Raw genomic sequence first — 18,330 nt, forward strand, 5'->3', positions numbered from 1 at the left:
GCTTCGGTGTGATCGGGCCGATCGGCTGCAGATGTAAAGTTGTGTTGACAGAACCGGGTTTCCCCCGAGGAGCAGCTCAAGTGTTTCTGCAGCCGTCTGAAGCGTCTCAGTCAGGCCGCTGGAAGCCATCAGCCCCCACGATTGAATTTGCCTCAGTAATAGCTTCAGTTTCTATCGGCTCCTGGCCCAATTTTAGCCCAATTACAGTTCGCTTGCCTGGCAGGCTGGATTTCTTCACACTTCTCTGTCTGGAATGGGAAAGTCCAGCTAGTTTAACTGACAGCTCAACAAAGCTGGGGCCTGTTAATGTTTGACTCTGCATTTTGTTCTTGATTGGATTTTAATCGAATCTGCCACTTAAACCTGTGTAGGGGCAACCGAGTCCCCCTTCCCTCTGTTTTTATCCAGGGAGAATTGACTCAGGGATGCTGGTTGTTTTCCAGCTTTATCCTGTTTGAGATTCAGTGAGGAAGACACACTTCTCACTGGGAGCTTCCCACTGTGACCACAACCTTCTGATGTTGGCTGCTTGACAAACTAATGGAGGTTAAAGCTGCACTTCTCACATCACTTAGCTTTCCACTTAACTGATAAGAGCACAGCATCCCCTGTGCTCCCTCTGCTCGTAAGCATGAGAAGGAAGCATGCAGTAATAGGAGAGATGGTCATAAACAATAACAATCCCAACAAACAGTCACTGGTTTTGCAGCACAGCCGAAAAATTAATCACAAATGAAATAAAACTGAAACAGATCAAGCAGTGCAGTCACTGGCTCCAGCTTCACAGATAGTGAAGTGAGGATGGTTAGGCTCTGGCAGCTGGTGAGACACAGGAACCTGATGATCTATTATTATTTTCTAGTCAAAATAATTCATCATGTAATAAATCATGGGTGTACCTGTTCTGAGACTGAATGTGCAATACAGATGTTTACAGCTGTTTTCTGATTTACAGTCACAGTAAATGATTTCTGATTAATCGCTAATGGAAAGAATCTTTAGTTACAGTTCTATCATATTAGCTCCCCAGCACATTTTTGTAGTGATTTCCTAATGTTTCTCTGCACCTCACTGCAGAAAAATCCATCCCTGTTTATAATTTATTAATCTGACTTTAACCATAGAGACTCTATTCTTTGTTCAAAGTGGCTCTAAGTAATATTTCTTTTGCCTGGAACAAAACCTGGCAACGTACCACTCAGAGGCCCACACTGCAGCACTCAGCCTGCTTTGTCGTACAGAAAAGCCTCGACTAAAATGTACCGCGCGCGAAAGTTATGGATCCATTTTCTTCTTTATGAAACTGGAGACGTTGGGCCATGCTGGCTGAGCCGGCTCTGGCCTAAATCAAATCTGAGCTCTTTCTCCAGGGGGCGAATGAAATAAGCCTTCAACTCCTTAGATGTTTAATCAGCAGATCCCAGGTACGGGTCCCTACAGGGGACAGTCTCACTGGGAGGAGGGAGGGAGCTCCTGCTCCCACTTACACTGCTGTCTGTTGTAAAGCTCCCCTTGCTCAGACCTGTCAAAGCAGGAGGGAGAGGTCAGGTAATAGGGAGTCCATGTTTCTAGAGAACTCTTCTCCCCCCCGGTCCATGTTTACAGCGAACTCTGGGTCACTCCCATTCTGCCTGTCGTCCACTCGGGAGGCAAACAGCCTCGGCTGAAATGGACTCGGCCCCTGAGCTGCGGTCACCTACACTATTAGCTGCTGTGCTAATTTTACTCAGCTCTATTAAGGATGAGTCCCTGCCATGAATGGCAGCTACAGAGCCATAATGGGAAAGGTATTTCTGAGGGCATACCTGCATACACACACACACACACACTTATTATTAACCCAACTGACCCCTTTGCCTAAATTATATCCAAATATTTCACATGATGCTCTTTTCTTACACATAGAGGTTATTATTATAATCTGACCCATCACCCAAAGTAGACACTCTGTGCTTAGATGTGCATATAAAAGCTTGTTTGCAAATATGGCTGCAGCATCATGGGGTAAAAACTGAATGTTATTTTTTGAATAACAGTGAAATAACTTTATGGTGGATATGATAACACTGCTGCAGCAGTCACTTTGCCCTGGCTCCTCCAGTGAAAAGCTCTGTGGGAAATAAAGCTTTATGGTACTTACAGTATGTTTTATTTAGCAAAAATAATTTGTATAAAAGTATTAACTGATTAAAGATTCTAACCATTAATCACTTAGTTTCTGTTTACACCATTTTTATGACAAATGCAAATGTGGGCCATGTATTACCTGAGCTTATACAGAAATATGTGAAGGTAGGGTCTGTACCGCATAACTGATGATATCTGATGAACTGGTGCTGTACGTAGAAAACTGACTCTTTGAATACTTTTGATAAAATCAATCCCTTTTCTAAATCAAAGAGTCATCGGGGAGCCTGCAGCTCTGCTGCTCCGGTCCAGTCGAAATAATTTCCCATTTGTATGTTTGCTTTGAACCCCTTTCAGCCCGTAGAGCAATCTGTCAGGAAGCCGTGTGATACAGAAAAGATTGTCACCACTTTGGAGAGCCTCGTGGATTTGTAGGAAGATTGGTTGTATGGTGGGTTCATTCTGAATCATACTTTAAGGTTCACATTCAGGAAGGGGGGGGGGATCTTTGGTCTTTTTATAACAAAGAGACTAAGAAGGACTGCTAGACTGACAAAGTGCAGTCAGGACAATAACCTGAGAGACGTTCAGGCCTGGTGTGCATTCATGGGGGTGGTGTGTGTGTGTGTGTGTGTGTGTGGGGGGGGGGGGGGGGGGGGGGGCAGCTGTGACTGCATTTTACAGACTGCTTTTCCTCGTATTTGAAAATATTTGTGCAATACAAACAAATGTTGGTGGAGACAGTATTCAGAATTCATCTGCATTTTTCTGCCTGCAGTAACTGGCAGTACGGCTCCTTCCTGAGAACCTGCTGCTCTTCCACCTGCATATTTGGAAAGCTGAAGCGAGGGAGAGCAGCAGCTCAAAGGAGGACCTGTGGAGAAGGTGGGTTGCAAAGCGGCTTACAGGGTGCGCCTGCTGTATGCAGGCTAAAACAGCTTAAATAGCAGAGCCTCTAGATTAGCTGATTGAATGTGTATCTCTGATAACGGCTGGCTCTGTGGGGATCGTGGCTGAGCTGGATGTCAGGGCACGCCTGAAGTAACGCAAAAGTCATATTGGTCTGAAAATGCAAAGAAGCATATTTCCAAGTATGTTGAACTACTTTTTTAAGTAGCTTCCTTGATCAGCCAGAGTTTTGTTTGTTTGAGAGTTAGTCGATGTTGGTATATTTCATCTCGTGTGTGTTTGATTCAAATCGTTCCTGTCACAGTAAAGGAATTCCTGCTCGGGAAGACTGCTGCATTCGATTGATACCCACCTTCCCTTTCCCTTTCCTTGTGAAGGTCGCTCCTCCCTCTCCCCTTGAAGCTGGAGCATTAATAATCTTTGCAGAGATTTGCCATGACACATTTGCCATCACATAAAGCTCGTTATACATCTGGCCACAGCTGTGCAGAGATGCACATCCACAAACTCACAATGAAACACGTGTACTCAGATGCATAAATAGTTCAACCTGCTCTACAGGGAACACATTAACTTCCATGCTCTCTCCAGGTATGTCTTTCCCCACAGCTGGCTGTGACCCTAATTACATTTGTACTCTCTCATCTCTGTCTGTGTCTTTCAACATGACCTATAACTACGCCCACGTTTGACTGCATACTTAATGCATGACTTTATTCTTTGTTTTACTTTTTTAAATACTTTTTGCAGTTTTTCTGAGCAGTTATTCTAGAAAGAGTTTAATGAGAATAAAAGACTCGGGCTCACAGACTTCTGTACAACCAGTTTTCCCCTGCAGGCCTTCAGATTTCCAGACCTGGAAGCTACGTCCATCTTTTACAGTCTGTGGGCTAAATGTAAATCCACATATTACCCTGTGACAGTGCACAGCTACATGTCCTCAGCATGCAATCATTCTCTACCACGGTGAGAGTATAATGCCTCAGCCTGTTTCATCCTGTTACAGGTGTTGTAGTATGCAGTGTGACCTGGCTTAGTGGATTTTCTCCTTGATTCTTATTTAAATTAGCCATGTACGCTTCCAGAAATGCTCCCCGTCATAATTTAGGACTGCATTTAACCTCTTATTGTCACCTCATAATCTGTAAGCCCTCCATGTTATATGGAGCAAAACGCTGACCTTGGATGTGTGTGCAAAATAAAGCTGTAAAACTGTGTGCAGCTATCTTATTGTGTCATGTGTGTTTAATGGCATTCTGTCACTATGGTGACCTGCTATGGGATTGCAGAAGAAAATAATAGTTTGTTGTCACATCTTTGACCTTAATTTCCTCTTATTTTCAACTCAATTCTATTTTATTTATGCACCAAATCACAACAGCCGTCACCTCGAGGGGCTTTATATTGTAAGGTATAAACAATACAGAGAAAATTAGACTTGGTCGGCTGGAGGCAAGTGTCCTTCTGATGTGGAGCTATATGAATAAACTTGAATGGACTGAGAATATGTGTTACATTTATCTGCATCGGTGTGTTTTTAAACTTCCATGAATACTTGTTAAAGTATGTAAGTCGTTATATTCATGCAAACATGATTATATTATGTCTACATGTAAGAACAGGAAGTTCAGGCTAAGCTGCTCCCCCGTTTAAAGGTCTGATTTGTGGCTGAAGTTCTGAGTAAAGCTCTCTGATGTGGAAGGATCTCATTGCTAAAGGAAATCTAGAGATGATGTAACTTCCTGCTGGTGATGAAGCGGCGGTGAGGTCAGAGATGCTCCTGGATTCCTTCTTTGTGCCTCACCTTACGCACACGCAGGACTGTTTCCAAACCCACCGTGTGCCGTTTTCCAGAATCTTTGTAGTTCTTTTATTATTCCTGCCCAAGTTTTCATGTGTGCTAATATTATATAAGATTACAGTAAATTACAAGGCAGGAGCTCTAAATTAAAGCTAATATGAGATCTGCAGATCAAACATTCACAGATAGGATCTTTGAACGTAAGGACACCGGTGGGAATGATTGGAAGACTCTAGGAATATTTTTACAACAGCTTTAATTACCATGTTAAATGAAGTAAAGCCTCCACCATGGAAAGTCGCCCCACCCTTCCACGAAGGCTCTACTCCATAACTACAGGTGCCCGTGGATGCTCCCGTCACGAGTGGGTTATTACTCATTTGGCTAAATCGGATTCATGTTCTGTAAGATGATATATCAGGGCATATGCAGGCACTGGAATATTGATTTCATTTGGCTTTAAGCGAAGACATCGCCTGCTCGGTGTTATGAGCTATTGACAAATAGCAGGGATGCAGAAGTGAGCAGCCCGCTGACAGACCTGATCTCCAGCGTTTCTGCCTCTTTGCTCGGTCTCATTGTCTAGTTGGCATTGGCGTTCAAGGCTTTTAATCAACAAAGAAGCACTTTGTCAGGACCTGCAGCAGAAATCCTTCAGTGTTTTACAGCCTTAAGCACAGAGGATGATGAGAGTTCAACGTGTGAAATGCGTTTCTTATGGTGGAGCTCGTCTTTTGTGTACTGCAGCAGGAAAACCATATCCATAATCATACAAACGGCTGCAGTGAGCCGTGTGATTCCATGTTCTTCTGTCATTTCACATTCATATCAGGTTCTGTATTTATGACCCATTATTACTGCATAGTTTGCCATTCGCTGTCATAAAGCACTCTTTTGTGTCATTTAGTCCAAAGTGAAGTTCCTCTGGAGAGTTTAATTATTATGATTTTTAACCCCAAACCTGCAAATCTCCAAATGAGCGAGCCAAGCAAACATTTTCTATCAGTTTAATACGTACAAACAGGCCTATATGTTTACTATCATCTGCCCCAGCTGTCAACATAAAGATGAGTTGTGGGTGTGTTTAAATGATGATTAACATTTTGTTTTCCTGCAGTGATGAATCAAGTGTGACCTCACTCATTTTTAATGCCTGCTTTCATTTTTGTCTTGACAGAACAACACATCATGGAGACCGCAGTCCTGTCAGGAGTGTACCTGCTATGGTGATGTGGCCATCTGTGAGCCCACCCACTGCCCCAACCCCCACTGTGACCTGCAGAGGGTAAGATTGTTACACTCAGGGCAATTTCTTAACTGCAATTTATGATTTGAGAGAGAGGGCGTTCTGCAGAATAAACAGCATGCTGTTTTTTCTGCATTGATTCTGTCAAAGTAAGCAGTCAGTCCATTAACCTAATAAAGTAATCTGATGTTGATTTGGTGCATGACTGCTTTAGCTTTGGTTTTGGCTCATGGCTCTGGCACTAGAGTAAAAACCTCCCCGCGACAATGAGAAATCAGCGGCTGCACGATGATCGCAGTGACAGTCGCAGCTGGTGGGCCAAAGGTCGAGCTTCCAACACCTGCAGCCTCACTTTCTACAGAAGGTGATTTCAGGATCGTTTGGTGGGAGGGAACCCGTCTCCAAGCGATCGCAGTCTGACTCGGAAACACTGCGGTCACAGGTTGGCGAGTTTGCGAGTAATTAGCATCTAATTTATGAATGCAGGCAGACTGCGCAACAAAGCTCTTTGCAGGGGAATCTACTCAACTGGTTGTGTACCAGCAGCAACTGCATCACTACTTGTGAATTTATGAACTGGGGGGTTCAAAGTGCTGTTACAGTAAAGTGAACAAGTGTGTGAAGTTTGATGGGTCTGGCTTGAACAGCTTGCATCTGCAGTGAGAATTTGAATATCCTCGGTAAGATCGTTCTCGAGTTATCGCGATTACAATATTTTCAGAAAACTTGACCTCTGACCTTTACTTTCATGCCAAGGTTGCTGAGATTCGAACTCATCTGAGATTTACAGCAGATGCATGTGTGGTGTGAATTTGAACATCCTGGGTCACGTCGTTCTCGAGTTATGGCCAACATTACCGCTTTTGTGTAACAGGCTGAGCTAAGAATAGTGTAGTTGTAGTTTTCATGGCTGCCATTTGTTGCCCTTTATAACTATCATAACTGAGGACTAAGAAAGTATCCAACATTGCCATTTTTTTCTAAATCCCAGAGATACAAACTGGTGTTGGTCCCCTGAGACGCTGATCAGTTACAGTTGATATCTTAAACCACGCCTAGCGTCTGGATTTCATTGTCGTATTTGACTTTTTTTGTCGCGTGCGCAGCGACGTCATCTGTGAAGCAGACAGAGGATCTGAACAAGCACTGTGAAAAGATGAGAAACAATGAGGGAAACATCCAGGAAGCCAAAGAGCAGATGTTGCTATTAAAGTGGTCAGACGACGTTTGTTACTGCAGAATATAGAATAAAGAAAGATTTTATTATTCAAATGAACCACAAATAGAATCATTTCCTGATAGTCAGTTAAATTTATGGCCCTGGGAGTTCAGGAGGTTTAGCTTTGTTTGGTGATATTTTTATTTCCCTTTCATTTCAAGTGCAGATCTCCCTTCAAGGACCCGTTAAAACACTTGTCTTTGTGCATTGCCCTCACAACAAGAATTCATGAGCTTGCAAACTATTGTGCAGCCCAGTCTGGCAGTTCCACCATTTCATTTAGCACAGTGACGACTGTTCAGTGAGTGTTCATCCTGCCTACCTGCTTTTTTTTTTTTTTTGCCTCATTTGAATTCACAGGGACACATTTTCAAAGCTCTTTTTACTCCATCTCTGTGTCTTTGTCCTCGTGCTTCTCCTCAAAACTGATTTAAACATCAAGCCTGCAGTGACAGCATCGAATCAAATCCCAACTCTGAGCTAAGGCAACAATCAGTGTCTAATGAATTCCACTCTGCTGGCTAGCAATCCAATGTTAATTAAAAATTAGTCATCATGCTCAGCAAGCCGTGTGTTCTCTCTCTTTAGAGATTTTATCATGTGACAGTCTCTGATTATAGGGCTTCCTTTTAAAATCCAAAGCCATTATCTGCCAGCTTAAATTTCCCTTTCCTACCTTTCTGACCTTCCTGAAACGCATATCTAAATACCTGTAATGTTCTGCACTCTGGGTTAATCAGCTTTCCTCAAAGGCTGCTCACACAATCCTTTAAAGCTCCATTTTCTGTAGCACAAACCACAGACAATCAGGACCCTGCAGGTTTGATCCCTTTAAGCAGCAGTTATCAGACTGAGAGTTTGCTGATGCTCCTACAGGACCTTCAGGAGAGTCAAGTTGGATTTGGACTCTTTTTTTTAATGAGTAATAGAAACTACACTTTCAGCTATCAGTGAAGCTGTCTGTGAAGCAGAAAAGGTTATAATCAGTCTGGAACCTGGAAATTGTTTATTAAACTAAAATATTAAAACAAAAAGAAAAGCCAGCTGTGGATTTTCTTTACACTGGGAAATGTTTTCTATGAAAACATGAAATTCTGCTAACTCACAGACATCAGGCTCAACCACTTATGGCCAGGTTTGAGACAGTCTGTGAACGGACTGCAGAGGACGCAGAGTCTTTACTGTGGATCTCAGTCTTAACTATTATAATGATTATAATGAAGACAGCCGCAGCGTGAGGTCATGAGTGTCTGACTGTATGAAGCCAAACATCATTTTCCAAATGATGAAACCAGATGAACAAACTTGAGTGGAAGCATTCTGACAAAGTCAGGCTGCTTATGTCACAGTTAGGCTGTGTGGCAAGCAGGGCTGGACCCCAGTGCAGGATGGGACAGGCAGAGCTTGACTCGAAACAGCTTTAATGCTGGAATCATCTCACATAATACAAAAATCTGAAATACAAAAACAAAACTCGACCAAGGCTGGGGGGGGGGGGGGGTCATTGGTTATGCCATTGCTGTCTGTTAAGGAGCATTTGGACCCGGAAATGACGTCAGACTTAAAGACCGGATAGAGTGTGTCTTGCTAATTGCCAATAATTTCCACCTGTTGTCTATTCCATTTGCACAACAGCATGTGAAATTGATTGTCAATCAGTGTTGCTTCCTGAGTGGACAGAAGTTTGATTTACTTGGAGTTATATTGTGTTGTTTAAGTGTTCCCTTTATTTTTTTGAGCAGTGTGTATCTGCCCACCGATACTGGGCCACTTGCTAACGTACCACAAGGATCTGAGTCGGTTGCCGGTGGTCAAAATAAATTTTTGCAGGTAGTTTTCACGATCTTTCGTTGATAATCCCTTCTCATAGACTGAAACGCTATTGAACGCCGACGTATTTCTGTTTCCAAAATGCACTTGGATCGCTACCCACATCACCATTGTTTACAAACAGTAAAAGGGTCTATATAAATACCAGAAACTAATGAGACCTATGACCTGAAATAAACTAAACCACATGAACACTGAAACACAGGAATCTCGAACAAAAACAGAACCTAAAGAAACATAACAAAGTTATGGACCATGACAGCTTATCATTACCAAGTTTACAATGACATGAGAAAAAAATATACACTGAAAATGTGATTTCTCCCAAATGAAGACTGTAACTTAGAAAGTAAAAAAGGTGGCCTCCTTAAAAAGCCTTTGAAAGGCTTTAGCTGGAAACTGACTTTAAAAAGTTATCATACAGTAATTAAATTTGGCATGCCTTAAATTCAACCTTTACTGATGCCAGCTGCATGTTTTCTTTCCAGATAAACCCACACTGGATACAGAATTGAGGACTTGGAAAAGTAGTACTAGAAATATTTTGTGAAAATGGATCAAATTTGGCACCGTGGTGTTTATCAGATATCTGCAGACAAAGGAGTTAGCCTCCAAGGACATTCATGCTGACATGGTTGCTACATTAGGAGATGATGCTCCAGCTTTATCAACTGTGCAAAAGTGGGCAGCTGATTTCAAGAGGGGTGGGGAGAGCCTTGAAGACGACCCAAGGGCCGGACGTCCTGCCACAGCCACCACCCAAGAAAACACTGACTCCACATGGTGATGGATGGCAGACGTTTAACCAGTAATCAGATAGCTGATGCTGCAGGCATCTCCTGTGAACGAGCTGAGAACATTCTGCATAACGAACTCGGCATGTCAAAGGTTTCTGGTGCCATGACTTTTGACCCCTGATCAAAAGTGCACCAGGCTGGTCATGTCACAGGTGAACTTGGAACTTTTTTAAGCAAATCCAGCCGGTTTTCTTGAACGTTTCCTCACCCAAGAACCCAACATGAATGTTGGGGTCACCACTTTGAGCCAGAGACCAAACGGCAGTCCATGCAGTGGAAACACCCGTCTTCTCCCCCACCAAAGGTCAAGGTGGTGTCATCAGCAGGGAAGGTTGTGGTCTCCATCTTCTGGGATGCAAAGGGCATCATGTTCATTGACTACCTTCAAAAAGGCCAAACTATCACTGGAGAATACTGTGACAACTTGCTGAGGCAGCTGCAAAAGGCAGTCAAGTCAAAGCAGCCTGGAAAACTGACAAAGGGGCTCCTGTTTCACCAGGACGGTGCTCCTGCACACAAGTCTGTGCTTCCAATGGCTGCTGTACGTGATTGTGGCTTTGAGCTGGTTCATCACCCTTCATATTCTCCTGATTTGGCACCATCAGACTATTTCCTGTTCCCCAACGTGAAAAAACACTTGGCTGGGAAGCAGGATCGGACCGGTGGTGAGGTCATCTCTGCTGTTGGTCAAGTTTGACCATTACATCGTGGTCAGCCTGTGAACCTTTCAGCCCACCCTCATAGGAGACAGTTTATGATTGCATCCTCTCAGTACTGTTTCCACCATTGAAAAGCCAATCTGTTCATTGCTTTCTGCTACAGTTAGATTGTGTTGGGGAATTTGGCAGGTTAACATGCACGTGTGGACTTCATCTGTATTTTTGATCGTTTTGCTGTCACGACCCTAAAAACCTGCCACACTAATTAACGAGCTCGCCTCCTGTGTGGAGCACTGCCAGCTCGTGTCTGTGATCTTCATGTAAGACATGAAGCTGGTTTGTAGCATCACTGCTGAATGAATCCATTTCAGAGGAGCTCAGAGTTCAGCCGCAGCCTGTTGACTCAGAGACGTGTAACGAGCCCGAGGCTGAAGTGCTGCATTTGTTACCGCTGACCTCCAGCGTGCCCACAGTTCATCAGGCAGATGATGCTGAAAACATAGTTGAGCAGTAAAGACTCTGAAAAGCGGTCAGAGAATCCAGTTAAATTCATGGATGTCTTATACTCAGAATCCATCACCACTGATTTATTAGTTTAACTGAACATTTTTCAGGTAGTGCTGGCTGCACATCAGTGGTTCTCCTGTGGCAGTACCTGTGTGCTACAATAGCAGGAAGTGGGAAACAGAATTTTACCTGTAATATTCCCAGAACCCTTCAGCCATCGCCGCTTCAAATCTGACTTAATGAAATACAGAGGTCGAGATGATGAAGAGGAGCCAGGCTTTCCACGTGACCCTGCAGTGATCACAGCAGTACAAGCTTCAGTGAATCAGCCAGGCTCGCTAATCTTTAACATGTTTGCTGATATCTAGATGAACAATTAAAATCACTGTAGGAACGATACCATACCTAATAACTGATAACGTTTCTGATCAGGCAGGAATTTGCTCTTCGGTGTTTCGGAGGACCCCCGCAGCTGTAACGGCTCCTTCTGCAGCTGCAGGAAAATGAAACCTTGAGTGTAACGACTGGAAAAAAGCAGTTTTCCTGTGACAAATGAACTCTTGTTCTTTTTGGTGGTGAACCATCTCTGTTTGTTTGCACCAATAAAATCTCAAATTGGATCCAATTCAATTATGGTGATTACATTTCCAGCAGCACACCGAGAAAATCTCGAGGGACTGAAACAAGAAAGATGAAGAGTTCAGGAGAGGAGACACTGGAACAAGAAGCCGGATATATGAAAACATTTAGGAGCTTCATATTATAATGTTTATTTTATTTGCACAATTTGCCCATTGTGATAGATGAAGTTTGAAGACGCTGTTAAAATCGCAGCTTGTTTCTGCTTTAAGATTCTGTGTGTTAGTGGGTGATTAATGGCAAGCTTCAGGTACAATATTTTTGCTGATTTGGGGAGAAGTACGACCTGCTCCACAGCTCAGTCTCCAGCTTCTCCTGGTTCTCCGTATGCAACCTGTCATCCTGCTGATTCACTGCAGCTCTATTTGATTTTTGCCCAGCATTAACTGACAGGTCACACCCTGAAACCTCGGGTGGATGTTTTCTCTCCCTTTTAACAAATCAGCTTCATTTTCCGTCCTAGTTCGCTCATAAAAACGTCACCTAAACCTCTAAGAAACTTTTTGTGTCCATGTTGCTTAAATCACGTCCTCTTTTCGATTGAGTGTTTTTGTGTGTTTTTTTCCCTGCTGTCAGTGTATTCATGTGTGTGTGTTTTAAACAGGGTGAGCATCTGAGGATTCCTGCCAACACGTGCTGTCCAGAGTGTGCCTCCTCCTCTCAGGGCTCCTGCCACTATGAAGGAGTCATTTATGGAGTAAGTAAAAGGGCTGCTTCTCTTTCCCCATCCAACCAGTTCAGGGTTGAAATGTTTACACCAGTTTGCCCGTTTTTTAATAGTTTTTTTGAAGACTTTGTGACTAAAGTGTTGTGTTTGCCGTTTTCCCCTTTCAGCGTGGTGGTGCCCCCGTGCACAAACCCAGGTTCACAAAGAACGGGGCTGTGAGTTAGCACGGAGGCTCATTAACATTCACTACATTTGGGATGAACCGAAAGGCCGGATGTGACCCAGGCCAGCATCAGTATTTGATGCTTTTGTGGGTAAATGGCAGCAAACCCCTGCGGCCGGGCTCTAAAGCTGTGTGGAAAACCTAAAATCAGGAACATAGCGGTGAATTATTTCCTTGGAATGTCGTGCTTAGTAATGACTTTTAGTTGTAATGCTGTTTTTCTCTCGAATGTCGTCTTTTTCCTTTTAAAATATGATTGTTAGAGTTACTCAGTAAGTAAAAGTGTTCTGGATCACATTGGATAGAAAACCAGTGCCATGCAGCTCCTGTGTCGGTGGTCCATGGTGCCGGTCTGTGCCTGCTTTCCTCCCTGTGTCCATCTCTTTGGATCTTTTGGGAACAAACCTTGCATAACTTGTTTCATTAGTTGTTTCATTTCAGTTTCAGTTTCCCTCCTTGCATTTGCGTCCTCATTTAGAGGTGCTTATCAGAAATTCGGTCCTGATGAGTTTGGAACTGGTAACGGTTTAATCCCACTCCTCAGCACCCATCCCTACCCACTTCCAAAAAACTCATTCCAGCGTCGCGTTCCCTTCCCTCCTCTTACAACAGCATCGCTGGCTGTTTCATTTTCCATCAAGTGTCCTCTAGTTTAATGACTTTTTGGCGTCCATTTGTATAGTAACAGAGAAATAAGTCATTCTTGGCATGGTTTTAAAGATTTAGTTGGCATTGCTCGCCTGGTGAAGTGGCACTTGACCTGGATCTGAACACCGGAGGAAAGAGGAGGTTTGGAGAGGAGCTTCGGCATTTTAAGCTGCGTCTTCTTTGGAGGGAAAAGAATAATATTATTTTGCTGCTTTTCCAGGAGACGTCGTTTGGAACTGTTGGCTTCTTCACACAGGATGGTGATGCTTATACAGCAGCATTTTCCTGGGTTTGAATTGTCACACTGCAAGAATGATAATTCACACTTTTAATTTAGCATAACTGACAGATTTTCTTCTCTCAGTATTCAAAAGAAAGGGAAACAATCCTGGTTGGCAGAGCTATAAAGTTCTTAATTGTTTGCCACAGACATCTTCCTGGGGTGAAAAATAATTGGGTAAGTGCTTCATTAAAACTAAGACTAATTAGGTACTTTACAAAGGTTTCAGAAGGATTTCATGCCGCTCTCACAGCCTGACACCTCAGAAACTTCTCTCATTGTGACTGCAGGCCCTGCAGACATGCCGATATCTCATTGAGAGTGAAAGAACCGCTCTGGTCTTATCCACGAATGAACGTATAACACATAGATATCCAAGTCTAAGTAATATCTTAGTGTGACCGTGTAATCAATCCCGTTCTGTCAGTCACAGAAAAGAAACACCTTCATGTTTACATGAACACACAGCAGCCCGAGGTGATTCTTTTTTATACGTATATGAATAAAATATTGAAGAAACATCACCAACGAGCTTTCTGTTCGCCTCGACCCGACGCTGCCGCTGAGCCAACAGTTGGAGCTCATCTTTAACGAAGGGTTTCGACTGTTACAAACTCAAATGAGATATTTGTAAATGTGAAGGTAATGCCCTTTTCACAGTGTGCCTCCATATCTGCATTCACATACACCGTCTTATATTTTAATCAGTTTTTTGCTCCTTATCTCCTCTTCTCATGGTCTCTTTTTTGAGGATCTTCTCCCCCTCTGTGGCTCTGCTCCCTCGTCTGTCACTCAGGCTCAGGCTCACTAAGTTGTCACGTTTACAGAGAGAAGCAGCTTTCCTCTCACTGCTGCTTCTCCCTCTTTCTCTCTGCGGCTGGTTGTGTTTCTCTGTGTAACTGTCGCTCTCTGTTTCTTTGATTTCCACAGCATGACAGTCAGTGGACTCCCTCGCCTTGCTCAGTGTGTACTTGCTCCAGAGGGAGTGCGTCCTGCAGCGCCCGTCCCTGCCCGCGTCTCACCTGTCCCGGGGATCAAAGCCCGTTCACCCCAGCCGGGGAGTGCTGCCCCAAGTGTGGCAGCAACGGCGGTGAGGGCTAATTTAGAGCTCACACAGATACCACCTCTGCTTCACGTGGAGTTCTTTAAAACTGCATGAAAACAGTGCGACTCAAAGCGGTGCATCAATAAATGCAAAAAGATGTGTCATGGATACAGAAACAAATCATGGTGCACACAGAACGTGTAACTTCATGTTTAAGCTTCAAATAACAAATCACAATCAGATGAATAATACAATGATAAAAACACAAATTCCATATTTTAGTCACGTTTTCACTGCTCATCACTTTTCTGCACAAACATGAAAAACATTTCTGAGTGTTATCAGAAACTTGCACTGCAGGTGAATGTTGGTGTCAAAGCCTCGTTTAAAGGATGAATATTAAATAAAAGTGCAAAATAAAAAGTTATGGAAGAACAGAAGACATGGATGTGTTGACCAAATGCATTTAGGTGAGAACTGCAAATGCAGTTTATGCACTCATTGTAATGGCACATAAACAAACCCATGTTACTTCACAGTGATGCTTTACCTCATCATCACCTGGACTGGGCGTGGCCTCACCTGCCAGCACAGGTGAACTCAAAGGCAGTTTTACTGTTTTCCTTTGAAAGCACTTCTGAGAAACAGTGACAGGCAAATTAAAACAGCACACACATGCATGCAGGACCACAGAACCACAAACACAGAGTGTGCGTGAGCCGCCACAGACACACAAACTGAAGTGATCCTGAGTCGGGTTAGCGCCCTTCTTCCTGTTTCAGTCAGTATGAACTCTGCTCTCAGTCTTTCGCTCCTCTGTTTCACGAGGCCTCGACTGTTTTTGCTGAGCCACTCCAGACTTTGTTTCTAAAAACTTTATTAAAAATATCCTTCAGTATTAGCTTCAGGAGGGCACGATTAATTAATCCCAAAGTCCAAAGGCTTAAATCCTAAAGATGTATCCATCCACATGAAACAGCAATAAAAATGCAAAGGAGCTCTCAGTCAGGTATGCCTTTGGATGCCTTTGCTACAGCTGATTGAATGATGTGTTAATCAGTGCCACAGGTGTGTATACCACTGCAAACCACTGGCAGCCACTGCCCTTACTGAGTAATGATCAGTGACCGATGATTAGAGCTAAATAAATAAGCTGTATTCCTCACCCTGATGGAGAGACTGCAAATACTTTTTTTATATGTAAGGCGACACTGGGCTAACTTTCCTACCTTAAAATATAATAATAAATACATCCCAGAATGTAAATGTCCTGAGCTTGTATTCTGCATCTGTAGATCAGCTCATTTTCACCTGTCCCCGATCCAGCTTCCTGACTGAGGGCTGATATCCAAGACCGCTGCATGTCAGAGATGCAGTCGATCAAAGTCTGCAAGGATAGATTTGATTTTTTTACTGCTGACAGGTCCCTCATATTCTTGAACCAGACAAGAAGTGTTGTGAGTTGTTAGCTTCCACAGAGCAGCCAGAGTTGAGTTGAAAGGTTAATTGTGACTGTAATGATGTCTTTGAGCTGCTATGATGTGACCCAGTGGTTAGCAGCTAATTTGCTGCTACTTTCTTTCTTCTTCCCTGACTCTAAATCACTGCGTGAGGCAAACAATGCTGGAACTGTCAGCTCATTACCTGACACCATTTACTCATTTAGTTTTTATCTGTGTGTGTGTGTGTGTGTGTGTGTGTGTGTGTGCGTGTTAGACTCGTGCTCCTGGCAGGGGATCGTGTACAGGGACGGGGAGGAGTGGAAGCCCAGCGTCTGCTCCAGATGTGTCTGCAGCCGTGGGGAGCTCCAGTGTTCAGTAGCAGAGTGTCAGCAAGTGGCCTGCAAACCAGTAGGTTTCCAGAAACACAATTTTAGAAGGTTCTTCAGGTTTTATTTGGATGCAGGCAGTCACGGTGGCTTTGTGTGTGTGTGTGTGTCCCACTTCACTGTTTTAAATTCAATAAATCTACTAGTATAAAAAGGAGGATTCAGAAGGAGGTGTCTTAAAGGCTTCCTAGTCGATGTCCAAACAACCTCGACTGATTCAATTCGATGTGGAGGAGCGGCAGCTCTGCTCTGAGACTCCTCCAAATCCCTCAGCTCATCACCCACATCGCTGAAGCTGAGCTCAGAGGAAGCTCATTTTCACTGCTTGTCTTACTCTCACTGTTGCTCACTGCCCTCAGCCGGTGCTCATGTGTGAGGATAGGAACGTAGGTCGACCAGTAAACTGACACCTTCACCTGCTTCAGTCACCTGCTCTAGTCCTCATGAACAAGACCCCAAAATACTTTTAAAAGGGCAATATTTATTTCAGCTCTCCTTAGAAGAGAAATCAAAGCTATATTGAAATGCTAAATAAATGTGAGCTTGTTTTAAATTCCAGTGCAGCTCTGGGGTTGCAGTACAGACACCTCTCTTAGCCTGTCTATTTTTCTATTTTAGTGATTCTATTTTTGTGCTTTTCATTTCCACACAGGTTAAATAAATATTCATGTGTTTAAAAAAAACAAATGTGAGAGTTTTTGGAGATGTTGGGAGGTTCAAAGATGTCACTGCGCTGCAGGCACAGATGAAATTGATCTTGATCTTATGAACCTCTGGGTAATTGTATTTGCTGTCGGGCTGTCTAACAATGTGTTGTGTTGTGTGACATACGATGATAATCTGAGAGGGTTTGTGTGTCTGTAATGTTTCCTCAGCATGAAAACTTGGTGATCCAGCCAGGCGAGTGCTGTCCCCAGTGTGTGTCCAACCCTTGTCTGTCAGCTGGAAAACAGCACCAGGTGAGCAGCCTGCGGGTGTTTGAAAGGTGCTGTGTATGCACCTGTTATTGTGAATCCTCTGTGTGTTGGAGGCAGCTGATAACAGCTCATAAACCTGGATTTTTGAAACCTGCCACATGACCCAGAATATCTGTGAGAATATGATGTATGTAATAAATATGTGAACGTGTCTGCTGACATGGAAACAGCCTGAACCTGCAGCTCCTCTCTTCTCTGCTGTGTTTACAGTGCACGTGCTCCCATCTTTGATCACAGATCACACACACACACACACACACACATGCATGCATGCATGCATGCACATTTGCACCATTATGAATTTTGATGTGTGATTTCTTCTTCAGCGTGTCAGGGATAAGAGACAGAATTATGATGCTCTGCCTCTGGTGTCTCTTATATAACTGTCCCTGTACAGTCTGTGCATCAACACACGGTACTGCATATGTGTTTGTTTCCATCTTTTATTTATTACTCTGACTTATAAGTGAGCGGGCAGCACAGTGGTTAGCACTGTTGCTGCACCCACCTAGAAGGTTCCTGGTTTGAACCCTGCTCAGGCCTGTTTGTGTGTCCTCCCTGTGCCTGTGTGGGTTTCCTCTCACAGTAAAAAGACACGCATGCTAGTACTGGTCATGAATATGAGATAAAGAGCTTGAGATTTATAAAATAAGGTGCCGTATGGTTACATGTGACTCGCAGTCTGAAGTGTTTATTTACTCGTGGATTTTTTTCTGTTTGCTGCGAGCGGTTTTCAACAGTGACATTTTTCTATAGTGATATGATTCTCAAACAGGCCTCCTGAGCCTGTGTTTGAATTCTGTGTTTAGACTTGTTCTTTAATTGTTCTCAGACCATTTAACTCCAGCGGGGGTGCAGCTGAAAGAAGCTAAAACTGTCTCACACACACATATATCTCATCCACTGTGCCTTAATATCATAGCTCTAA

At 43.4% G+C, this 18,330-nt stretch overlaps 1 protein-coding gene across 1 annotated transcript in view; it reads left to right on the forward strand.

Moving 5' to 3' along the window:
* Positions 1-3,701: 3,701 nt before the first annotated feature.
* fras1 (Fraser extracellular matrix complex subunit 1) overlaps positions 3,702-18,330 on the forward strand; it is a 226,705-nt gene continuing 212,076 nt past the window's right edge. The window contains exons 1-6 of the mRNA XM_030723395.1: positions 3,702-3,722; positions 6,015-6,122; positions 12,339-12,431; positions 14,483-14,642; positions 16,314-16,447; positions 17,301-17,384. Of these exons, the coding sequence (XP_030579255.1) occupies positions 3,702-3,722; positions 6,015-6,122; positions 12,339-12,431; positions 14,483-14,642; positions 16,314-16,447; positions 17,301-17,384 (600 nt within the window). The remainder of the gene's footprint in view (positions 3,723-6,014; positions 6,123-12,338; positions 12,432-14,482; positions 14,643-16,313; positions 16,448-17,300; positions 17,385-18,330) is intronic.

Source organism: Archocentrus centrarchus, unplaced genomic scaffold (assembly GCF_007364275.1).
Source record: "Archocentrus centrarchus isolate MPI-CPG fArcCen1 unplaced genomic scaffold, fArcCen1 scaffold_26_ctg1, whole genome shotgun sequence".
In the NCBI taxonomy this organism is placed as follows: domain Eukaryota; kingdom Metazoa; phylum Chordata; class Actinopteri; order Cichliformes; family Cichlidae; genus Archocentrus; species Archocentrus centrarchus.